At 42.8% G+C, this 27,118-nt stretch overlaps 1 protein-coding gene across 1 annotated transcript in view; it reads right to left on the bottom strand.

Moving 5' to 3' along the window:
- Nucleotides 1–2,206: 2,206 nt before the first annotated feature.
- The window catches only part of LOC138853446 (spondin-1-like), a 484,120-nt gene continuing 459,208 nt past the window's right edge, over nt 2,207–27,118 (bottom strand). Inside the window, exon 3 of the mRNA XM_070090132.1 lies at nt 2,207–2,480. Coding sequence (XP_069946233.1) covers nt 2,222–2,480 — 259 coding nt within the window. The 3' untranslated portion in view covers nt 2,207–2,221. The remainder of the gene's footprint in view (nt 2,481–27,118) is intronic.

Genomic DNA, 27,118 nt, shown 5'->3' with positions numbered 1-27,118 from the left:
GCAACTGGCTCCTGGAGTTCAATCCCACCAAGTGCAAAGTCATGAGGATTGGGGAAGGGCAAAGAAGACCGCAGACGGAGTACAGTCTAGGGGGCCAGAGACTACAAACATCACTCAAGGTAAAAGATCTTGGGGTGAGTATAACACCAGGCACATCTCCTGAAGCGCACATCAACCAAATAACTGCTGCAGCATATGGGCACCTGGCAAACCTCAGAACAGCATTCCGACATCTTAATAAGGAATCGTTCAGGACCCTGTACACCGTGTACGTTAGGCCCATATTGGAGTATGCGGCACCAGTTTGGAACCCACACCTAGCCAAGCATGTAAAGAAACTAGAGAAAGTGCAAAGGTTTGCAACAAGACTGGTCCCAGAGTTAAGCGGTATGTCCTATGAGGAGAGGTTAAGGGAAATCAACCTGACGACACTGGAGGACAGGAGAGATAGGGGGGACATGATAACGACTTACAAAATACTGAGAGGAATTGACAAGGTGGACAAAGACAGGATGTTCCAGAGACTGGACACAGCAACACGGGGACACAGTTGGAAGCTGAAGACACAGATGAATCAAAGGGATGTTAGGAAGTATTTCTTCAGCCACAGAGTAGTCAGGAAGTGGAATAGTTTGGGAAGCGATGTAGTGGAGGCAGGATCCATACATAGCTTTAAGAAGAGGTACGATAAAGCTCATGGTTCAGGGAGAGTGACCTAGTAGCGACCAGTGAAGAGGCGGGGCCAGGAGCTTGGAATCGCCCCCCGCAACCTCAACTAGGTGAGTACAACTAGGTGAGTACACACACACACACACACACACACACACACACACACACACACACACACACACACACACACACACACACACACATACATACACACACACACACATACATACACACACACACATACACACACACACACACACACATACACACACACACGCGCGCGCGCGCGCGTCCGGATGAATGTAATTTCCTGACCAGCCAAGTAATATCATCCTCGAATATCATCCTCGAGTGTTATCTGATGACGTCTAGAAAAGATAACTTGTCACTGGACTCTTCTTCAAGTGTAAATTGGATAGTCGGTTCAACTGTGTTGAGCCTTCCGCGAAGACAAGATACCTTGTCTAGACGTCCTCATTCACAAAGTACATAACTCAGAGATTTCAAGTTTACAGGAATCCTTGAAACAAAAACGATCTCACACACATCTATTCCAGTCAAGATGCTAAAGACCAAAAAAGGTATCTTCATCGTTTTTTTTTTTTCCCTAAAAGCATACCGAATTTGCAGCCCAAAGTTTCTTGACAAATAGCGTACATACTTACACCAAACCTTCTCAGAGTTACATTTTTCTTCCCTTTTCATCCGATCATCAGTTCTCTACGCACTAACACCGTTCCTAACAAAGTTAAAATCCTACCCATCAGCCAGGTTGTATTGAACGTGTCCAAAGTATCATGCAAGGTAACACTAGAGTCGTCATTGCAACTACCACGTCTATAAAAGACCTGACTAGGACGAAATTGAAGAACAAGTTAGCCTCTGTGGAGGCTTTGACATTATCAATGTCTGCGACACAGCAAGAAACCCTCGAAATAGGTCTCACTGAACACAATAATGCATGTCCTTATAGGTTTAGCGCTTCTTTTTTTTATTATAATAGCAATAACAATAATGCATGTAGGAACGAAAACTTGATTATAATAACAATAACAATAATACATGTAGGAACGAAAACTATAACAACGCCTGCGTACCTGATGAAATTCACTGACGCCGCCTTGAGATTAAAGAACCCATTTCCGCGTGCTTAAATACCCTGAATCATCATTAATCGCCGTTTCTAACACAATTAAACAGAGTAAAGGCAGCTTCGTCATTTGTGAAGCATTAACAAGAATTCTCAAATAAATCCCGCCTTCACATAACTAATACAACTACGAGTACTACTGTTACTAGTTCTACTAGTACCACCACGACTACTACTACGTACAACGATCATATTATGCTTTAACATCTCATTGTAATACCTATATATACTCCCTTATATTACTTGTAACAGCATGACCAAGCTCTTAAAGAGCAAAAAAATGGCACAATTAAATATCTTATTAATTGCACATGTTTCCTTTTACCTAACTAAAGTCCTTGGTCTGGAACCAGGCCTTGTCCAGGGACCCCAAGAATTGTCTACAGGTGAACTAGAGGTAGATCACAGGCACAACACAACACTCACCTCACACTTAGCCTCATCACAGGCACAACACAACACAACACTCACCTCGTACTTAGCCTCATCACAGGCACAACACAACACAACACTCACCTCGTATTTAGCCTCGTTACAGGCACAACAGTCGTAGATGACCTCTGGCTGCATATCGTCATTCTCCTGCACTTCCTCACACAGCTCCTTGGACAGTTCTCCATCATCCATGTACCACACATCTCGGTTCTCCACAACCATCGCTCTGTGGGAGAGGGGTGGTGGTGGTGAGTTGTAATAAATGAGAGAGGGAGGGAGAATGTTGGTGAGTGACAGGGCTGGAGAGTGTGTTAGTGAGTGATGAGTGAGAGATGGTCCGGGCAGTGAGAGGAAATGAGAAATAGCTGGAAGGAGGGAGGGAAATAATAATACAGAGAGGGAGTGAGGGAAAAATAGAGAGGGAAAGTGTGTGAGATGATGAAAGCCTTCAATTTCTTATCCATCTCAGAGCTGAGCATATGAAGCATATTTTTGGACGAATTTTTCAAGTCTGAATATATGCGTGAAAATCAGCGTGTATTCAAATGAATATTGACACGAATATTCCCATTTGGTATGTCTTCAAACCCAGTTCCTGAATTGCTAATAAATTCCAAGTAGCATCCAATTTTTAAAGATATCTGTCAATTTCTTAAAATATTGTTTATGCTCCACACATTGACACTGATTTCCAATAAGAACGAACTCAGTGTACATTTTATATGTTTATGAACGTTTTTAACCTAATTAGGCTAGTTTAAACCTTCTCTGATGAGTACACGGAATGTAAATCACAAAACTGTCTGAAAGAACATTCGACTACTCCATAAATCTGAAGTGAATCTCAAACAATGTTTCCGTCCGTCTTTGACAAGTATCGTGGACAAGTATCTCTGATCTCTGGTTTAAGCTAGATCAGTGAAGATTGCAATGTCCCATAACTAGTGTGTTGCCTTTGTAAATAGAAGGAGAAAATGGTTGCAAATGGTATAGTGATACCGATACTTGTGTATAGTTCAGGACATTTATTAAGGAAACGTTTTGCCACAAGTGGCTTCATTATGACTAATGAAGACACTCATGGCGAAATGTTTCCTTTAAAAAATGTCCTGAACTGTAAACAAATGTCCTTTTCCACAAAAGGAGAAATGTTTCCTTTAATAAATGTCCTTAACTATAAACATACATCCTTTTCCACAAAAGGAGAAAACACTGAAGTCTCGAATGTCCTATTTAACGTGAAGATGGTTACAACATGAGAATTAGATTCGGCCTCTTTCAGTAACACTGACAAGAAACTTTTACGGTGCATGTCTCAAGTCTCCAAGCTGAAGCGATGATAGCACTCATAACAAAAGATGGATGTCAGCTGTCAGCATAGATAATTCAGCACAGGTCAGTACATTACTGAACACTCTCTTCCCTACTGAACAGATTACAATTTTTCCAATATTCTTGTGTTTGTGCTGAAAAAAAAAATGAACTACAGTGTAAAACCTGCTTAACACGCTGAAAAAACTGGACATCATTAATTATCAAGTGGTTCATAAACTGAATTTTAAAAAGGTTCATTTATAATATTCTTACCAATATTCATGCTCGTATTAACTTTTTGAAATTACTTTCTATCACCTGTTGCACTATTTATCACTTATCAAGAGCATACGAACTTTTCCACATGAATAATGTATAAAACAAGAACATTACTTCGAAAAACTATGAGCGGAATATATAAGTTTTATAAGGTTCTTTTGGTATTATATATATATATATATATATATATATATATATATATATATATATATATATATATATATATATATATATATATATATATATATATATATATATATATATACATATATATATGTCGTGCCGAATAGGCAGAACTTGCGATCTTGGCTTAAATAGCAACGCTCATCTTGCTATATAGGACAAGTGAAAATTTGTGTATGCAATAATTTCGCAAAAATCATTCTAAACCTAACGAAAAAAAATAATTTAATTGTGTTTGTTTAGTATTAAATTACTGTAAACGTATTTAAAATATACTTAGTATGATAAGGCTAAAATAAATTGTTCTTGTTATAATAAGGTTAGGTAAGTTTTCTAAGATTCTTCTGGTGCAAATTTAAAAATTTTTACATTAACATTAATGAAAAAAATATATCTTTAAACGTATAAGAGAAAATTTTAGAAAGGACTTAATTTTACATGAGTTCTTGCTAATTGACCAGTTTTGCATATTCGGCACGACATATATATATATATATATATATATTTATATATAAGGAAAAACGAAAGTTTCTCCTTTTACATTTAGTAATATATACAGGAGAAGAGGTTACTAGCCCCTTGCTCCCGGCATTTTAGTCGCCTCTTACAACACGCATGGCTTACGGAGGAAGAATTCTGTTCCACTTCCCCATGGAGGTAAGAAGAAATAAACAAGAACAAGAACTAGAAAGAAAATAGAAGAAAACCCAAAGGGGTGTGTATATATATGTTTGTACATGTATGTGTAGTGTGATCTAAGTGTAAGTAGAAATGGCAAGACGTACCTGAAATCTTGCATGTGTATGAGACAGAAAAAAAAAAAAAAAGACACCAGCAATCCTACCATCGTATAAAACAATTACAGGCTTCAGTTTTACACTCACTTGGCAGGACGGTAGTACCTTCCTGGGCGGTTGCTGTCTACCAACCTACTACTACATATGTCGTGCCGAATATGTAAAACTGGTCAATTAGCAACAACTCATTTAAAATTAAGTCCTTTCTAAAATTTTCTCTTATACGTTTAAAGATATATTTTTTTTTATTAATATTAATGTAAATTTTTTTAATTTTGCACGAAAAGAATCTTAGAAAATTTACCTAACCTTATTATAAGAAGAACAATTTATTTTAGCCTTACCCAACTAAATATATTTTAGATTTGTTTACAATAATTTAATACTAAACAAACACAGAATGATTTTGGCGAAATTATTTCATACACAAATTTTCGCTTGTCCTATATATGGCAAGTTCTGCCTATTCGGCACGACATATATATATATATATATATATATATATATATATATATATATATATATATATATATATATATATTTATATATATATATATAATGTCGTGCCTAATAGGTAAAACTGGTCAATTAGCAAGAACTCATTTAAAATTAAGTTCTTTCAAAAATTTTCTCTTATACGTTTAAAGATATATTTTTTCATTAATGTTAATGTAAAAAATTGTAATTTAGTACCAAAAGAATCTTAGAAAACTTACCTAACCTTATTATAACAAGTGCAATTTATTTTAGCCTAATCGAACAAAACATATTTTAGATAAGTTTACAATAATTTAATAATAACAAACACTATGACATATATTTTTTTTGTTAGGTTCAGAGTGATTTTTGCGAAATTATTGCATACACAAATTTTCACTTGCCTTATATGGCAAGATAAGCGTAGCTATTTAAGCCAAGATCGCAAGTTTTATATATTCGGCACAACATACATACTTATAAGTCTGCAGGTGACCAGTGTGTCTACCTGCGTCTACCACTGTAGGTGTTTCGTCTCCCCCACATTCTTCCCTCCCTGCGTCCCCTCACTCTCAAAAGTTTGGTTTTACTTGAGGAGAAACTTCTCTTTTTTAGTTTATCTTTAAATTAAATACTATTTTCTGAACTATTGCATGGTCTTAAATAGTATAAAATTTCCAATCTTGAGCACTGCGTGGATTTGTATTAGGCTTCCTAAGTGAAAATATCTTAATTTACATGAAAAATAATTGTCGGGTATCATATTTATCAAACTTGTATCACAAAAGAATTTTGAATTATTGTTGAAATATTTGTCAAGAAACAGGACAATTGTTTCCCGACGCTGGTTCTAGTCGTACGACGACCCGCCACTACAGCTTTTGACCATTTGACCCAGACCTCTTTAAAAAAAATTAATATTATTAATAATCATTTTACAACAGAGAATTAGAATATCAAGCTCTTAATTAAAAAAAAAACTCAGACTGCATTAAGTCTACACCATATAATTTTTATGTAGTTTTTTATAGCCTTTTAGAAGGTACGAATTTTTATCTCATATCCTGCAGCAAATTCAGAAAAAAAACTTACGTCAAACAATACAATAATTGCAGTGAGGGAAAAATACTACGCTCTGGTGTACGAGATAACTGTTGCGAGTTTAATGAAGATCAATACACTAGTCTTGTGATATGGCAGCCAGACTAACTGCCCCATGAAAACAATTATTGCTTACGTCTCGCACAACGTAGTGACAAAAACTTCAAGGGAAAACTAGTCTCTTAAGGGTGTTGACCTACATCTCCTGGGCCTCTTGAGGACATTGTGCTTCCAATGCTGACGTTTCAGTGAGCGTCGAGCTCCTATTAAGACCGCAGTTAATATGTACACTAATATCACGAATGTTTTCAACCACAAAATACTTATTAAAGTAAACTCAGTTTATATGCACTAAGATATTTTTTTTTTCAGTGTATACTCAGCTTCATGGAGCTGAACTCTTCTCCAGGCTGTGTCTGAACACCTCAAATACTATTTCTCCAAGGTTGATGGACTGATTACATTATCTTTACTTCACTAATACACCTACTGCCTCTTATTATTATTATTATTATTAAAGATTAGCCGGTATTCTCCCGGCCCGGGCCTTTTCCAAGTGGTGGCCCGGCCTTGGCTCCCTCTTTATCTCAGTAGTAGTAACCAGTTACCAGTCTCAGTAGTAGTAACCAGTTACCAGTAACCGTCCGTTGACTCAACGACCAACCGTCTCTGCCTGAGTCACTATCTGAATTCATATTGTGCTGACCTCAGCAGTTCAAAGGCCCCCTCACATAGGGTACTGCAGCCGGCTAGTCAGTATTACGAGTGTAACCAAGGAGATAGGTACGGCTGGCAAGGGCTCCCTCCACATAACAGCAATTATACGAAATAACAGCCTACGTGAGTATTTCTTCCCTAATCCACGTATCGAACTCCCACATGATATTTAGGGAGTGTCTGAGACCAAAGTCTCCCATGGGAGGAGGCACAAGTACCTCCTCATCTTTGGGACCAACTGTCCCCAGGCCTAGCCACAAGCTAGGCCTCTCTGGTCTGCCATCCCCGCCCCAAGGGGGCTAATGGGAATGACAGTCTTATGAGCTAACGGCTCGGGCTCAGGAACCTACCCTGCCCTAGAAGGGTTAGGCATGGTATCGATCCTACTGCCTCTGTATTTGACTGAAGAAGCCTACTGTGTAGGCGAATCTTTCCAGCAAAAAAGATACCCAGATGCATTTTGCTCATCACATCATAAGTGGAGAGCTAGACTCAGCGAAGTTACCTACCGTGAAGCACCACTGGAAGCTATTGCTTGAGAAGCTTAAAAAACTAAATTACTGAATATAGACAAAAACCTTTTTCACAAAGGCCAATAGGCTTCCTATTGTTACAGTCTTCTGCTAATATGGTATAGTGACATAATATTGAACATTTTCTCACTCCCTATGTCTCCCTGTCACTCTGGTTTTATCTGTGTCTCACCTCTGCCTAACACAGCGACAGTGGTCAGTAAAATTGTGTTTGGCGAAGCAATTTAGACGAGGTGACCCACGGGGACTCACTGCAAATTGCACCAGCGTGAATTTTCAAAGAAAAACGTAGGCGTATTTTTAATTAAAAGTTGTGCAAGAAGCGAATTGGTACAAAGCAACAGTAAAGAGATTGGTAAATAATAATAATACCGTCGAATGGGGTTACGTATATATATGTATATATATATATATATATATATATATATATATATATATATATATATATATATATATATATATATATATATATATATATATATATATATATATATATATATATATATATATATATATATATATGTATATGTATATATATATATATATATATATATATATATATATATATATATATATATATATATATATATATATGTCGTGCCGAATATGTAAAACTGGTCAATTAGCAAGAACTCATTTAAAATTAAGTCCTTTCTAAAATTTTCTCTTATACGTTTGAAGATATATTCTTTTCATTAATGTTGATATAAAAAATTATAATTTTGCACCAAAAGGAACTTAGAAAACTTACCTAACCTTATTATAACAAGCGCAATTTATTTTAGCCTAACCCAACTAAATATATTTTAGATTTGTTTACAATAATTTAATACTAAACAAACACAGTGAAACATATTTTTTTCGTTAGGTTCAGGACGATTTTGGCGAAATTATTGCATACACAAATTTTCACTTGTCCTATATGGCAAGATGAGCGTTGCTATTTAAGCCAAGATCGCAAGTTCTGCCTATTCGGCACGACATATATATATATATATATATATATATATCTATACATATATATATATATATACATATATATATATATATATATATATACATATATATATATATATATACATATATATATGTATATATATATATATATATATATATATATGTCGTGCCGAATAGGCAGAACTTGCGATCTTGGCTTAAATAGCAACGCTCATCTTGCCATACAGGACAAGTGAAAATTTGTGTATGCAATAATTTCGCCAAAATCATTCTGAACCTAACGAAAAAAATATATTTCACTGTGTTTGTTTAGTATTAAATTATTGTAAACAAATCTAAAATATATTTAGTTGGGTTAGTCTAAAATAAATTGTTCTTGTTATAATAAGGTTAGGTAAGTTTTCTAAGATTCTTTCAGTGCAAAATTATAAATTTTTACATTAACATTAATGAAAAATATATATCTTTAAACGTATAAGAGAAAATTTCAGAAAGAACTTAATTTTAAATGAGTTCTTGCTAATTGACCAGTTTTACATATTCGGCACGACATATATATATATATATATATATATATATATATATATATATATATATATATATATATATATATATATATGTATGTGAGTGTGTGTGTGTGTGTGTGTGTGTGTGTGTACTCACCTATTTGTGATTGCAGGGGTCGATTCATAGCTCCTGGCCCCTTGGCTTTTCCGCTTCCTGACAACTCTATGGCTGAAGAAATACTTCCTAACATCCCTTTGACTCATCGGAATCTTCAGCTTCCAATTGCGACCTCTTGTTTCTGTGTCCCATCACTGGAACATCCTGTCCTTGTCCATCTTGTCAGTTCCTCGCAGTATTTTATATGTCGTTATCATGTCTCCCCTGACCCTCCTGTCCTCCAGTGTCGTCAGGCAGACTTCCCTTAAACTTTCTTCGTAGGACAATCCCATTAGCTCCGGGACTAGTCTTGTTGCAAACCTTTGCACTTTTTCAAATTTCTTCACGTGTTTTACCAGGTGTGAATTCCAAACTGGTGCTGCATTCTCCAACATGGACCTGACCTACCTGTTGTACAGCGTCTTGAACGATTCCTTATTGAGGGACTGGAACGCTATTCTCAGGTTTGCCAGGCGCCCATATGCTGCAGCAGTTATCTGGTTGATGTGTGCCTCAGATGTCCTCTATATTACACTCACCCCAAGATCTTTTTCCTTGAGTGATGTTTGCAGTCATTGGCCACCTAGATTATACTCTGTCTGCGGTCTTCTTTTCCCTTCCCGATCTTCATGACATTGCATTTGGCGGGTTAAATTCAAGGAACCAGTTGCTAGACCAGTTTAGCAGCCTGTCCAGGTCTCTTTGCAGTCCTGACTGATTCTCATCCGATTTAATTCTCCACATTAACTTCACAGCATCTGCAAATTTGGACACTTCTGAGTATATCCTTTCCGTCATGTCATTCACATATACCAAAAACAGCACAGGTTCTAGGACTGGCCCCTGTGGAACCTCTCTTGTCACAGGCGCCCACTCTGACACATCGTCATGTACCATGACTCGTTGTTGCCTCCCTATCAGATATTCTGTGATCCAATGCAGTGCCTTTCCTGTTATGACTTTGCATACCATACACGTCAGTGACACAGGTTTGTAGTTTAATGCTTTGTGTCTGTCTTCTTTCTTAAAAATTGGGACTATATTTGCCATCTTCCATACCTCAGGTACTTGCCCAGTTTCAGTGGATGTGTTGAAGATTTTTGTTAGTGGCACACATAGAATCTCTATTCCCCATACAAGGACCCATGAAGAGATGATTGTCCGGTCCCACCGCCTTTGAGGTGTCAAGTTCACATGGCAGCTTCTCCACCTCCTCCTCTTCAGTTGTACGTATTTCATCAAGGACTTGTTGGTATATCCTTTGTTAGTGTACTTCCCTATTCTGACTTCCTGGAATCCTTCCTGACTCCACTCTAAACACTTCTTTAAATCTCATGTTGAGCTCCTCATATGCTTCTTGGACGTTTCTTGTGAACCCCCCACCATCCTTCCTCATCCTGATTTCCTGGCCTTTGACTGTTATTTTCCTCTTGATGTGGCTATACAACAGGTTCGGGTCAGACTTGACTTTCGATGATATATCATTTTCGCATTGTCGCTATATATATATATATATATATATATATATATATATATATATATATATATATATATATATATATATATATATATATATATATATGCAATACGATCACAGTAAACAGGTGATTTCGGAATATGCAAAACAACCACTCTGAAAAAATAGAGAAATTCCAAGCGCTTTCGTGACTACTCACATTATCAAGTTCCTTGATAATGTGAGTAGTCACGAAAGCGCTTGGAATTTCTCTATTTTTTCAGAGTGGTTGTTTTGCATATATATATATATATATATATATATATATATATATATATATATATATATATATATATATATATATATATATATATATATATATATATATATATATATATATATATATATATATGATATTGAATATGGAAACTCAAAATCAATCATAAGCACTTCCATTCTGGAAGGACTGAGGAACCTGGCTGCGCTCTTGGAGAGAACTTCGTGTTATATAGAGGAGGAAGCAATAGCCTAAAATATTACAGCTTCGGGAGATTTTGGCCTAGCTTTTAGTGTAGCGGATCAGCACAACTTCATTCTAGCTTTTTAGAATAATCATCAGAGGCACATTCCTAATTGTAATGAAAATCTGCCTGGCAACACTGAATAAATGCTCTCCTGGAGCGTCATTGTAACCTTTGACAGAAGAGACAGTGCCAACATATTTAAGGAAAGAGAGCTGCTGTGTCAGAAAAAAACAGAGGTGGATACTTGCTGTCAACGCTTACATTTAGCCACTGACTGAAGTTCTGAACGCCAGGTAGCATGATGATAAATTAGACACATGTGCAACTCTTAGGTATCTTTATTGAGGAAACGTTTCGCCACACAGTGGCTTCATCAGTCCATACCTAAGAGAAACTTGAAGAACAGGAGGAGAATGAGGTAATCAGTCCCTCAACCTTGAGTCGATGTGTTCAGTCCATCAATCTTGAATAGAATACGGCATATCAGCGTAGAAGCAGCTTATAAACCGTATGGCAGGAGAGGTGCAGCAGTCATAGGTCGTGTCACATTTGTTCAATGTGGAAATAGGTCGTGCCCAAGAATTAGGCAAGGTTGAGGGACTGATTACCTCATTCTCCTCCTGTTCTTCAAGTTTCTCCTACGTATGGACTGATGAAGCCACTGTGTGGCGAAACGTTTCCTCAATAAAGATACCCAAGAGTTGCACATGTGTCTAATTTATCAACATGTCGGTTCTCTGAACCATTCATCTACAAACCTGTCAGACACTGCAACTTCTTGGGATCTTAATACTTAGGAATTCTTCGCTTGCCTAATTCTTGGGCACGACCTACTTCCACATTGAACAAATGTGACACGACCTATGACTGCTGCACCTCTCCTGCCATACGGTTTATAAGCTGCTTCTACGCTGATATGCCGTATTCTATTCAAGATTGATGGACTGAACACATCGACTTAAGGTTGAGGGACTGATTACCTCATTCTCCTCCTGTTCTTCAAGTTTCTCCTACGTATGGACTGATGAAGCCACTGTGTGGCGAAACGTTTCCTCAATAAAGATACCCAAGAGTTGCACATGTGTCTAATTTATCAACATGTCGGTTCTCTGAACCATTCATCTACAAATCTGTCAGACACTGCAACTTCTTGGGATCTTAATACTTAGGAATTCTTCGCTTGCCTAATTCTTGGGCACGACCTACTTCCACATTGAACAAATGTGACACGACCTATGACTGCTGCACCTCTCCTGTCATACGGTTTATAAGCTGCTTCTACGCTGATATGCCGTATTCTATTCAAGATTGATGGACTGAACACATCGACTCAAGATTGAGGGATTGATTACCTCATTCTCCTCCTGTTCTTCAAGTTTCTCCTACGTATGGACTGATGAAGCCACTGTGTGGCGAAACGTTTCCACAATAAAGATACCCAAGAGTTGCACATGTGTCTAATTTATCAACATGTCGGTTCTCTGAACCATTCATCTACAGGTAGCATGATGAAACAAACGTTACTGATAACTCATGCTGTTCCGAGAAGGTGGTAAGCACACTGACCACAAAGTCGTCAGCTTCATTAATGTCTGCTGTTTCTGCTGTGAGACAAGTTTTACATCAAGGAACTTGGTATTCGAGGAACTTGGAACTTGGTATTCGAGGAACTTGGAACTTGGTATTCGAGGAACTTGGTACTTGGAGAGCTGCCTTTATTATGATTTGTTCATAGACTATTTCAAAAACGTTTTGATTAAGTACAGTAAGAGCAGTGTACCCAGGGACGAGCTCAAATTGTTAAATGATGATATCGTATCCTCGTATGTCTTCTTCCGAGTATTAAAACGAGGAGAGGAAAGTGTTGTTGTCTGTCAGTTCCACCAGCATGATGCAGCCCCTAGATGCTGCTGTTAACAGCCCTCTGAAGACAGTGTGGCGGCTGAATGTTCTAACAGACTGAACGATAGGCGGTGGGACACACATGACCAGATTTCCAATTGGATGATCCCTGGACTTCTGAATCAGTTTATGCAGGAAACCTAGTATAAATGGGAACTTGTTGCCCATTCGTGACCCTGGACATGTGTTCATAAATCTTCGGTGTGATAATCGTGACGATTATCAGTATAGGGAAACCATGAGTTCCGAACTTTTATAACCTACCAGAGAGGTGAGTGTCTCGAGTCAGGCACAATAAGCCCTGATAAAAAAAAAACTTTTTATTGAACCTGTTTCCAGTATAAATCCACGTGAAAACGCAAGAAGCCTCCAAAGCCTTCTTCAAAAAGCGGAGAGTCGACATTGTAGACGCTGCCCTTCCTGAGGCAGCTTCTACCTGTCATCTGTCGAATCAAGAATCATAAGACCCGTCAGTGTTCCTAAATATTAAGAAAGGAGACTGTGTACTTGTTTGATTCCACACTATTAAATTTACCCATCATTATGTAGCTAAAGTTAGTGATGAGGTGCGAGACAGTTGGAGGATAGAACAGTAAAGAAAAACTGAACCATAGAGGGATAAGGAGATTCCCAGGACAGTGATGCTTAACTTCCCAAAAGTAACTGATCTAATACGGCAACGACACTGGAAATATAAGAAAGAGTGTGATAAAGCTTCAAACTTTAGACACTGAAGTGACAGATTCATCCCGAAAAAAAAACATATTTGGTGACTTAATTGTACAATAGATATGTGAACTGAGCATTATTTCTTATTTTCCCCTCAGTACTTTTTTGGCTGCCGTCGGAAACTCCAAAAACGACATGCAAGTGACAACACTTTTTTCTAATTGTTCTTTAAGAAAAAATAATATTCACTTTCTGTTTCCGAAATTCAGTCAGCGCTTGTCTCAAACATCTTTCTTATATATGGAGATTAAATATTTTTACTCATTAGTTTTTCATTATTGCGACACGGTAAGAATAATGATAATAACAATAATAACATTAATAATAATAATGATAATAAAATAATTAAATAAAACAAAATTAATAATACTACTAATAAAAATATTTATAATAATAATAATAACATAATTAATAAAACTAATAATAATAGTAATATTTATAATGAAATTAATAATAATAATACTTATAATGAAATTAATAATAATAATATTTAAAATAAAATTAATAATAATAATAATAATAATAATAATAATAATAATAATAATAATAATAATAATAATAATAATAGAAAGATGTAGAAAAAGAATAAAGAAAAAGAAGGGGAAGAAGAGAAAAGTGAATACACTACAACACCTGCTGCTGCTGTTGTTGTTGTTGTTGCTGCTGCTACTGCTCCTGCTACTGCTACTGCTCCTTCTCTTGCTGCGGCTGCTGCTGCTGCTGCTGATGCTGCTGATGCTGCTGATGCTGCTGCTGCGGCTGTTGTTGTTGCTGTTGTTGTTGTTGCTGCTGCTGCTATTCCTGCTGCTTCTGCTGCTGCTGCTGCTACTGCTGCTGTTGCTGTTCCTGCTGCAGCTGCTGCTGCTACTGCTGGTGCTGCTGTTCCTGCTGCTGCCGCCGCCGCCTGCCGCTGCTACCACCACCGCCGCCGCCGCTGCTGCCACCGCCGCCGCCGCTGCCGCCGCCGCCGCCGCTGCCGCCGCCTGCCGCCGCCACCGCCGCCTGCCACCGTTCACCGCCGCCGCCGCCGCCACCACCACCGCCGCGCCTGCCGCCTGCCGCCGCCGCCGCCGCCTGCTACTACCTACCACCGCCTGCCTTGCCGCCGCTGCCGCCGCCTGCCGCCGCCGCCGCCTGCCTGCCGCTGCCTTGCCGCCGCCGCTGCCACTGCCTACCACCACCGCCGCTGCTGCTGCCACCACCACCGCCGCCGCCGCCGCCTGCCGCCGCTACCGCCTGCCCGCCTCCTGCCGCTGCTGCTGTTGTTGCTGCCGCCGCCGCCGCTGCCGCTGATATTGCCACCGCTGCCGCCGCTGCCGCTGCCTGCCGCCGCCGCGCTGCTGCTGTTGTTGCTGTTGCTGCCGCCTGCCGCCTGCCGCTGCCTGCTGCCGCCTGCCACCGCCGCCTGCTGCTGTTGCTGTTGCTTGCTTGCTGCCGCCGCCGCCGCCTGCTGCCACCTACCACCACTACCACCTACTACCACCACCGCTGCCGCTGCCGCCGCCGCCGCCGCCTGCCTGCTGCCTACCGCCTGCTGCCGCCGCCGCCGCCGTTGCCGCCTGCCTGCCGCCTGCCGTACCTACTACCACTACAACCACCTACCGCCTACCACCGCCTGCGCTGCTGTTGCCGCCTGCCGTCTGCCCTGCCACGCTGCTGCTGCCGCCGCTGCCGCTGCTGCTGCCGCCGCTGCCGCCTGCCGCTGCTGCCGCTGCCACCACTACCACCACCACCTACCACCACCACTACCACTACCACCGCCGCCTGCCGCCGCCTGCCACCACCTACCACCACCACCACCACCACCACCACCACCGCCGCCGCCGGTGATGCCTGGCGCCGCTGGCGCCGCTGCCACCACCACCGCCGCCTGCCGCCATTGCCGCCGCCGCCGCCTGTTGCCGCCACCATTACCACCACCACCACCACCACCACCTACCACCACCACCACCACCGCCGCCTGCTCCTGCTGCCTGCCTGCCTGCCGCCGCCGCCGCTGCCACCTGCCGCCGCTGCCGCTGCTGCTGCCACCTACCACCGCGCCGCTGCCATTGCCTACACCACCATCCACCACCACCGCCTCGCCTGCCTGCCTGCCTGCCTGCGTTGTTGCTTGCTGCTTGCTGCTGTTGCTGCTTGCTTGCGTTGTTGCTGCTCGCCGCCGCTGCTGCCGCCACCTGCCACCGCTGCCGATACCATTCGCCTTGCCGCCTGCCGCCTGACGATGCCGCCGCCGATGCCGCCGCTGTTGCCGCTTGTTGCTTGCCGCCTCCGCCGCCGCCACCGCCGCCTGCCACCGTTACCGCCGCCGCCGCCGCCTGCCCACCACCACCGCCGCCGCCACCGCCGCGCCACCTGTTCACCGCCACCGCCGCCTGCCACCGTACCGCCGCCGCCGCCGCCATCCCACCGCCGCTGCCACCTGCCGCCGCCTCGCCGCCGCCGCTCCGCCGCCGCTACCACCTACCGCCGCTGCCAGCCGCTGCTGCCACTGCCGCCGCTGCCGCCGCCGCTGCGCCTGCCAGCGCCGCCGCCACCGCCGCTGCCTACCGTTACCGCTGCCACCGCTGCCTACTACCACCGCCGCCTGCCTGCCGCCGCCGCCGCCGCCGCCGCCGCCACCATCCATCCACCACTACCACCGCCGCCGCCGCTGCCGCCGCCGCCGCCGCCGCTGCCGCCGCCGCCGCCACCGCCACCACCTACCGCCGCCGGCCGGCCTGCCGTACCACCACCGCCGCCGCTGCCGCCGCTGCCGCTGCCACCGCCTGCTGCCTTTGCTGCCGCTGCCGCTGCTGCCGCCTGCCGCCGCCGCCGCCGCCGCCGCCGCCTGCCACTACCACCGCCGCCGCCGCCGCCGCCGCCGCCGCCTGCCGCTGCCGCCTGCCTGCCGCCGCCACCTGCCACCACCTACCGCCGCCGCCGCTGCCGCTACCACCACCGCCGCCGCCGCTCCGCCGCCGCCACCGTTACCGCCTGCCGCCGCCGCTGCCGCCGCCGCCGCCTGCTGCCGCCGCTGCCGCCGCCTCCGCTACCGCCATCAGCCGCCTGCCTGCTACCACTACCGCCGCCGCCGCCTGCCGCTGCCGCCACCGTACCGCCGCCGCCTGCCGCCTGCCTCCGCTGCCGCCGCCTTCCGCCTGCCGCCGCGTGCCCCTGCCGCTGCCGCCGCCGCCGCCGCCGCCACCGCTGCCGCCGCCGTTGCTGCCGCCGCCGCTACCTGCACCGCCGCTGCCGCCACCGCCTGCCGCTGTTGTTGCTTGTTGCTGCCGCTGCCGCTGCCTCCGCCGCACGCCGCCACCTGCCGCCGCTGCTGCCTTGTTGCTGTTACCGCCTGCCGCCGCTGCACCACTAGCACACCACCGCCGCCGCCGCCACCGCCGCCGTGGCACTGCTGCTGTTGTTGCTGCTAATCCTGCTTTTGTTGTTGTTGTTGTTGTTGTTGCTGCTGCTGCTGCTGCTGCTAGTGCTGCTGCTGCTGCTAATACATACCTGTGCTACTAATAATATTTCTGCTACTAATATTACTCCATCTACAACTGCTACTACTACGAAACCAACTACTTCATTTACTACTACTGCTACCACCACCACTACAACTACTGTTTCTACAATAATTACTAATACTACTAAAACCACTGTTACTACAGCAACAACTACTATTACTACTTTTTCTACCACTACCGCCACTACTTCCACTACTACCAGTACTACTACTACTACTATTACTACCACTATTACTACCACTATTACTACCACTATTACTACCACTACTACTACTACCACAATAAATATATTCTCGATTCCTTTGCTCTCCCTTCGTCTATTCTCCCTCCCAATCTCCTTCCTCCCTCCTTCCCTCCCTCCATTCTCCCTCTCTCCCTCTGGGCAGTAAGGATCAATGGATGCGGACGATTTTTATGTTTTAATTACAGCCTCGAGACACAGGTCTCAAGAGACGAGGCACACCTGGAGAAGGAATGTTGGAGGAGTTTTGGAGAAGTGTTGGTGAAGTAGTGATGGCGCAGTGTTGGAGGTGCCTTAAGGGAGGAGTATTGGAGGAACAGTGTTACAATAACAGGCTATAAGAAGGAGCAGCACTCTTGACAAAAGTTGATGAGAAGCATCTCTCTGGACATGAGTAGAGAAGAAGCAGCTGTGAAGAAAAATCTTCAATTTATGAAGGGGGCGGTATTCCCCTGGTGAAGGAGGGGTAATGACCCTCTCCAAAGAGGGTAGCCGTCTCAGAAGAGGTTGTGAACCGTCTTGCTTCCTCTCTCCCACACCAGAATTATCAGAAACCATGGTTGACGAGGTGTCTCAAGACACAGCTCTTTACTCACTTATACTTACGAGTGGGACATGAGGGAACTGCTATTTCTCCATAACATTAAAAATTCAAATAAAACCATCTCCTACTTAATCAAGACGCTAAGGGTATTATGGCACCCTTCCAGCGTCTAGAACACCATGAAACAGTGATTCTAGGTTGTGTCCTGTTGCAAAGACTGACATGAAGTAGTCTGGACCATTTGTCAGCAAAAATCCTTACTGGACAGTACCGCGGGGATGGGAAGCCTCAAACTGCGATACGTACTCAGGGCGTGAACGTGTTACGAAGAACACTGCAAGTGCGTAGTTCCTCCCGCTGAACAACAAAGAAACAGCAGTGAAGTATGCGTTCATAGACTTTTGATCATACTGGCAATCTCCAGGGACACTAAGAATTATTCTAGTGCAAAATATGAGTGACGAAATCCTGCGGTAAAACAACGTTCACGAGTGCATGAACTTAAGTGTCTCCGCGTCATTTTTCTAGTGTAAACATTGGGAGAACTGAAGTAAAATACAGTGGTCTGATAACATTCTCTCTACCCGTGGATGATACCACGAAACTCATGAACATGTGATGGTACTGAGTGACGGTGTAGTACCCGGCGCGTTGCAGGTGAAAGAACACTAATATGCAACGACCCCGAGAGACTACGTCCAGCATTCTTCGATCAAGCCATCGATAACGGCGTCACACCTAAGGTACGCTACAAACACCCAGGTGAATCTGTGAAACTCATATCCAAATGTTTTAGCTGCAGCTAATAGGTATATATGGGGGTTTCATTGGGTTGACCAGAAGACACCGCGATATGCATACCATCACCAAAAAAAAAAAAAAAAGTATGAATAACCCACCAAATTCCAGGTTCTGTTATAATGGTATATATATATAAAGATGTAACCCTGGGTTATTTATCATCTACAGCTCCCGTGGAAGTGGAACGAGACAGCCACCTAGAAGCAAATCTCTTGAACCGCAGCTGCAGGGGATCTGAGCTGTAAACAAAGATTAGTGCCTTTCCATTATAATGTATCTCCTATTATTATACAGAAAAGTGTACTTATCTAACAAGTTTCTCCACACCAGAACTTGACGAGAGTACAGAAGAAGCAGCACTCTTGACAAGAGTAGACAAGTAGTACTCTTGACGTGAGTAGAGGAGAAGCAGCTCTCTGGACAAGAGCAGAAGAGAAGCAGCTCTCTGGACAAGAGTAGAAGAGAAGCAGCTCTCTGGACAAGAGTAGAAGAGAAGCAGCTCTCTGGACAAGAGAAGAGAGGAGTTCCCTCAGATGTTTTAACTACTCTAGACAAGGCAGAAAGAGACCTACTGAGTTGAAGTAACTGATATGAAGTCAAATATATTGAAGTAACTGATATGAAGTCAAATTGTGAAAGAGAATTTCTAACTCTCCGGTGCCTCTTACAATTCCATGACTTGAGTAACAGTTTCCACGCTAGTATTACAAGCCTAACTATTTTTTTCTTTTTTTTTTTTTTTTGTTTAATTCTCCCGAGTGTCGTAATGATAATGATTTTCTTATCACTCAGACAAGAAGCTTTTCTTAATTTATTTTTGTAAAAGTCAATATCCTCGCGGGTTATTCAAAGCAAGATTTGGTGAAGGCTCGATCCTCCCTCCGTTAATAGTGAGTCCAACACACTACTAACACAAGCTTCCTCCTTCGATGAGAAGAGAATCTGGTGTCCATTACAATCAAACAATACATCTGGAAGGTTGAATGAGAGCGCTTATGATACAAAATTGCCTCTAGAGACAATTTTGTATCACCCGTGAAAGCTGGCACTAACCTACCTGACGTAAGCAGCGTCAGTTGTGGGGCAGCAGAAGGATGATGGCAACCTACCTGACGTAAGCAGCGTCAGTTGTGGGGCAGCAGAAGGATGATGGCAGTGCCACCACAACACGCCTCCCGCATCACATGATTGAGTCAATGTGGTTTTACTGCCTTGTTTGTCCTCTCCTTCCAGCCTCCTTCAGCCTAGTGACGTCACTTACAGAGAGTGCAGCTCTGCGTCTGACACTACGGTTTTTTCTTTTGCCAGCCTTGCTATATTTCCACACAATGTTTGCACTTAGTTTTATTTTTTTTTGGGGGGGAGGGGGTTTAAATTGAAAGAAGACGTCGCTACATTACAATAAAGAGAGGATGCCACTAGAGAATGAAGGAGAAAAAAAGAAAGTACTGTATTTAATAAAAAAAATCACGCAAGGCTGAATCATAAGACAGATTATTGTTAATTAAAGTGGAAATTTAAAGTTTAAAAAATATTGAGGCTTTTGTCTGGGCTAAAATAGGAAATCATATCTCAGTAATCTTTTAATAGTTATTGGAAATAAGGATTAATTCAGTAGAGGAAAACTTTTCCAATTATATCATATTGAGCTTTGAAGAGTACGTCTTAGTGTGTATCTCTCTCTCTCTCTCTCTCTCTCTCTCTCTCTCTCTCTCTCTCTCTCTCTCTTTCATTTTCTTATTTTTTCCTATCCATCTTACTGTGTGTGTCTTTTTTTCTGAATTTCTAATTGCATACATTACAAATAAAATAAATATTAATATTATTATTAAATTCTGACCGTCATAACTTGTATACCAAACTTGATTAAATAAACATTTTATGAACATACGCAATTGTTTTCATAACTTCGTAACTGCTCCGGCAGTTACTTGTACTTAACAAACCAAAAATGTAATTATACATTGTAACTTTTGCAAAGAAATATAATCTTTTTTTACATATTTACGACAGAGAAGACGAACTAGAAAACGTGATGAACAGTATCCCAGACTTAGATAAACTACGCGAACAAAAGCCAACTGGTACATTATCAAATGGTATGCAATACCGACAGGTTGGTAGATAAGACACATAGGCAACATTTAGGCAACTTTATTCCGAAACGTTTCGCCTACACAGTAGGCTTCTTCAGTCGAGTGCAGAAAGTAGGCAGGAGCAGTAGAGATGTGAAGACGATGTAATCAGTCCATCACCCTTGAAATTGTAGATTTGAGGTTGTCAGTCCCTCAGCCTGGAGAAGTTCTGTTGTAAAGTCTGGAACAGAACTTCTCCAGGCTGAGGGACTGACAACCTCAAATCTACAACTTCAAGGGTGATGGACTGATTACATCGTCTTCACATCTCTACTGCTCCTGCCTACTTTCTGTACTCGACTGAAGAAGTCTACTGTGTAGGCGAAACGTTTCGGAATAAAGTTGCCTAAATGTTGCCTATGTGTCTTGTCTAACAACTGGTACGACAACCGGTTGGATATACCCAGGTGGGCAGCATGCAGTGACACACCAACTAAATATTGCCACTGCAAGACGAGGACCATAACATTGACCCGTGGGGATTTAGCATATTTTTTTGGGTAAAAATAATAATTATAAAGAGAATGAGGATCATTAACAATCCTCATCAAACAGCAAAAAAATCTAAGCAACAACAAAGCGATCATGAAAATCAAAGAAGTGGCACAGAGCTCCTCACTCTCGGAGACCATGTAAAGCTGGAATAATAGAAAATTTCAATCACTGATGGAGATGAGATGTAGCTTAAGTATTCCAGTCAGCTTTTTAAAAAGTCGACAGTATCAGAGGTGGCAGAATAACTGTACTAGATGTGATACTCACCCAGGAATCATCAGACATCAAGTGCGTAGTGCATGTTCAACTATGTTATTAAGGGTCAGAGATCATGCAGTAGTGGTAACTATGAGACAGTGAGTGAGACCCCAATGGAAATAAGTCACTTTGACTTTTTTGGGTTATCCTAGGTAATTTACACTATGCATGATAATTGTACTTATGTATACCTGTGCCTATATAAACTTACTTATTCTTGCTGATATTTAGAGGGACAGGGAACTTAACGGAATTTCATTATTTCGTGTTACGGAGAACTTGGCATGCACGTGAGCAGGCAACCTGACCTTCACACATCACAGTTCGTGGATTTCAAAAACAAAATGCTGCTTATTGTAGGTTAAGGTAGGTTAGGTGAGGCTAGAGTAACCAAACGTAAATTGATCTATATTTACGTACAGTTAACCATCAAAAATGAATTAACATAGACGAACTGCTTCTATTAGTGGTGCCCCGTGGCCTGGTTGACCGAGCTCTCGCTTCACACGGTGAGGATCTGGGTTCGATTCCTAAGGAAGGCAAAAACATTGAGCATGTTTCCTTACACCGGTTGTCTATGTTCCCCATCAGTAAAATGGGTACCTGGGAGGTAGTCGACTGGTGTAGGTCGCATCCTGGGACAAAACTGACCTAATTTGCCCGAAAAGCACAGCATTACAAGCGGCTTTCTATATAGTAGTATGTCATTTATGTCAGCTAGGACTGTATACCTTGTACATGTACTTGTAGATACAAAGAAATTATTTATTACTATTATCAGAACACAACATCGTTGCTCCTTGTTAAAGTTGGAGGACAGGATAGAAAAACCTAGAAAAAGAAGCAAGGTTGATTTAAAAAGAAATGAAAGAATAATGCAGAAAATGGCTTTGGATCGAAAGAAAGAGCAAGAGACTGAAGAAATGAAGGAAAAAAAACCAGAACAAACCTAGGCTTAAGAAAGCATTAAAGAAATGAAGAGCAAGAAAAACCAAGCTTGGCTGATGGCCTTGATGGCTCCAGCTTCACCCTCGTCCCTATTTGCATGTTTCATAAGAATATAAAAGCTTTTAAATGAGCTGAGGCAGGTAACAATTATAAACTTGTAAATAAAGATAGTAACTCTTAATATAACTTAGTAAAAACACTTGTGTGAATAAAAAAAAAAAAACATGAACCAAATAACCAAGCCAGGCATTAAGGTTTTGATAAAATAAAGAAAAAAAGGTGAAAAAATAGAGAACTAAGTAGAAGAGGTTAAGTGGAAAATATTAGAAATATGATAGAAAAGGAGGGAAAATAAGAGAAAAATGAATTAAAACGGCTTTTACGAGCCTCAACCAGGATTCTTTCAGAATAATAGTAGAGAATAATAATAGTTTTGTGTGCGAGGGGCTTGGACTTCCAGCAGGCATGCGTGAGCGTGTTTGATAGGAGTGAATGGAGACAAATGGTTTTTAATACTTGACGTGCTGTTGGAGTGTGAGCAAAGTAACATTTATGAAGGGGTTCAGGGAAACCGGCAGGCCGGACTTGAGTCCTGGAGATGGGAAGTACAGTGCCTGCACTCTGAAGGAGGGGTGTTAATGTTGCAGTTTAAAAACTGTAGTGTAAAGCACCCTTCTGGCAAGACAGTGATGGAGTGAATGATGGTGAAAGTTTTTCTTTTTCGGGCCACCCTGCCTTGGTGGGAATCGGCCAGTGTGATAATAAAAAAAAAATAAAAATAAAAATAATAATAGTGGGAGCGATGCTGGAGTATGTAGCAGCAGCCTGAAATTGTAATACCAGCCAAGATATTACAATATTTATCTTCTACATATTCTTAGAAATGCGAGAGAGAGAGAGAGAGAGAGAGAGAGAGAGAGAGAGAGAGAGAGAGAGAGAGAGAGAGAGAGAGAGAGAGAGAGAGAGAGAGAGAGAGAGAGAGAATGAATGAGATGAAAGACAGATAGTAGAGGCCATTTAAGTCCATGGTTTATATCCCGCCGGTATCTGGCTATATCTTACTGCAATCTGGCTATATCATGCCGGTATCTGGCTATATCATGCCGGTATCTGGCTATATCATGCCGGTATCTGGCTATATCATGCCGGTATCTGGCTATATCATGCCGGTATCTGGTTATATCATGCCGGTATCTGGCTATATCATGCCGGTATCTGGCTATATCATGCCGGCTGTATCATGTATATCTGCAGTCTGGCTTCATGCCGGTATCTGGCTATATCATGCCGGGCTGTATCATGCCGGTATCTGGCTATATCATGCCGGTATCTGGTTATATCATGCCGGTATCTGGCTATATCATGCCGGTATCTGGCTATATCTTACTGCAGTCTGCTGTATCGGTATCTGGCTATATCTTACTGCAGTCTGGCTGTATCATGCCGGTATCTGGCTATATCTTACTGCAGTCTGGCTGTATCATGCCGGTATCTGGCTATATCTTACTGCAGTCTGGCTGTATCATGCCGGTATCTGGCTATATCTTACTGCAGTCTGGCTGTATCATGCCGGTATCTGGCTATATCTTACTGCAGTCTGGCTGTATCATGCCGGTATCTGGCTATATCTTACTGCAGTCTGGCTGTATCATGCCGGTATCTGGCTATATCTTACTGCAGTCTGGCTGTATCATGCCGGTATCTGGCTATATCTTACTGCAGTCTGGCTGTATCATGCCGGTATCTGGCTATATCTTACTGCAGTCTGGCTGTATCATGCCGGTATCTGGCTATATCTTACTGCAGTCTGGCTGTATCATGCCGGTATCTGGCTATATCTTACTGCAGTCTGGCTGTATCATGCCGGTATCTGGCTATATCTTACTGCAGTCTGGCTGTATCATGCCGGTATCTGGCTATATCTTACTGCAGTCTGGCTGTATCATGCCGGTATCTGGCTATATCTTACTGCAGTCTGGCTGTATCATGCCGGTATCTGGCTATATCTTACTGCAGTCTGGCTGTATCATGCCGGTATCTGGCTATATCTTACTGCAGTCTGGCTGTATCATGCCGGTATCTGGCTATATCTTACTGCAGTCTGGCTGTATCATGCCGGTATCTGGCTATATCTTACTGCAGTCTGGCTGTATCATGCCGGTATCTGGCTATATCTTACTGCAGTCTGGCTGTATCATGCCGGTATCTGGCTATATCTTACTGCAGTCTGGCTGTATCATGCCGGTATCTGGCTATATCTTACTGCAGTCTGGCTGTATCATGCCGGTATCTGGCTATATCTTACTGCAGTCTGGCTGTATCATGCCGGTATCTGGCTATATCTTACTGCAGTCTGGCTGTATCATGCCGGTATCTGGCTATATCTTACTGCAGTCTGGCTGTATCATGCCGGTATCTGGCTATATCTTACTGCAGTCTGGCTGTATCATGCCGGTATCTGGCTATATCTTACTGCAGTCTGGCTGTATCATGCCGGTATCTGGCTATATCTTACTGCAGTCTGGCTGTATCATGCCGGTATCTGGCTATATCTTACTGCAGTCTGGCTGTATCATGCCGGTATCTGGCTATATCTTACTGCAGTCTGGCTGTATCATGCCGGTATCTGGCTATATCTTACTGCAGTCTGGCTGTATCATGCCGGTATCTGGCTATATCTTACTGCAGTCTGGCTGTATCATGCCGGTATCTGGCTATATCTTACTGCAGTCTGGCTGTATCATGCCGGTATCTGGCTATATCTTACTGCAGTCTGGCTGTATCATGCCGGTATCTGGCTATATCATGCCTGTATCTGGCTATATCATGCCGGTATCTGGCTATATCTTACTGCAGTCTGGCTGTATCATGCCGGTATCTGGCTATATCTTACTGCAGTCTGGCTGTATCATGCCGGTATCTGGCTATATCATGCCTGTATCTGGCTATATCATGCCGGTATCTGGCTATATCTTACTGCAGTCTGGCTGTATCATGCCGGTATCTGGCTATATCATGCCGGTATCTGGCTATATCTTACTGCAGTCTGGCTGTATCATGCCGGTATCTGGCTATATCATGCCTGTATCTGGCTATATCATGCCGGTATCTGGCTATATCTTACTGCAGTCTGGCTGTATCATGCCGGTATCTGGCTATATCATGCCGGTATCTGGCTATATCTTACTGCAGTCTGGCTGTATCATGCCTGTATCTGGCTATATCATGCCGGTATCTGGCTATATCTTACTGCAGTCTGGCTGTATCATGCCGGTATCTGGCTATATCTTACTGCAGTCTGGCTGTATCATGCCGGTATCTGGCTATATCTTACTGCAGTCTGGCTGTATCATGCCGGTATCTGGCTATATCTTACTGCAGTCTGGCTGTATCATGCCGGTATCTGGCTATATCTTACTGCAGTCTGGCTGTATCATGCCGGTATCTGGCTATATCTTACTGCAGTCTGGCTGTATCATGCCGGTATCTGGCTATATCTTACTGCAGTCTGGCTGTATCATGCCGGTATCTGGCTATATCATGCCTGTATCTGGCTATATCATGCCGGTATCTGGCTATATCTTACTGCAGTCTGGCTGTATCATGCCGGTATCTGGCTATATCTTACTGCAGTCTGGCTGTATCATGCCGGTATCTGGCTATATCATGCCTGTATCTGGCTATATCATGCCGGTATCTGGCTATATCTTACTGCAGTCTGGCTGTATCATGCCGGTATCTGGCTATATCATGCCGGTATCTGGCTATATCTTACTGCAGTCTGGCTGTATCATGCCGGTATCTGGCTATATCATGCCTGTATCTGGCTATATCATGCCGGTATCTGGCTATATCTTACTGCAGTCTGGCTGTATCATGCCGGTATCTGGCTATATCATGCCGGTATCTGGCTATATCTTACTGCAGTCTGGCTGTATCATGCCTGTATCTGGCTATATCATGCCGGTATCTGGCTATATCTTACTGCAGTCTGGCTGTATCATGCCGGTATCTGGCTATATCTGCCGGTATCTGCATATCTGTATCTGCCGTATCTGGCTATCTGGCATGCCGGTATCTGGCTATATCTTACTGCAGTCTGGCTGTATCATGCCGGTATCTGGCTATATCTTACTGCAGTCTGGCTGTATCATGCCGGTATCTGGCTATATCTTACTGCAGTCTGGCTGTATCATGCCGGTATCTGGCTATATCTTACTGCAGTCTGGCTGTATCATGCCGGTATCTGGCTATATCTTACTGCAGTCTGGCTGTATCATGCCGGTATCTGGCTATATCATGCC

The sequence above is a fragment of the Cherax quadricarinatus genome, chromosome 3, assembly GCF_038502225.1.
Source record: "Cherax quadricarinatus isolate ZL_2023a chromosome 3, ASM3850222v1, whole genome shotgun sequence".
Lineage (NCBI taxonomy): Eukaryota > Metazoa > Arthropoda > Malacostraca > Decapoda > Parastacidae > Cherax > Cherax quadricarinatus.
Note: the sequence above shows the minus strand (reverse complement) of the source record. Positions and strands in the feature narration are given on the sequence as shown.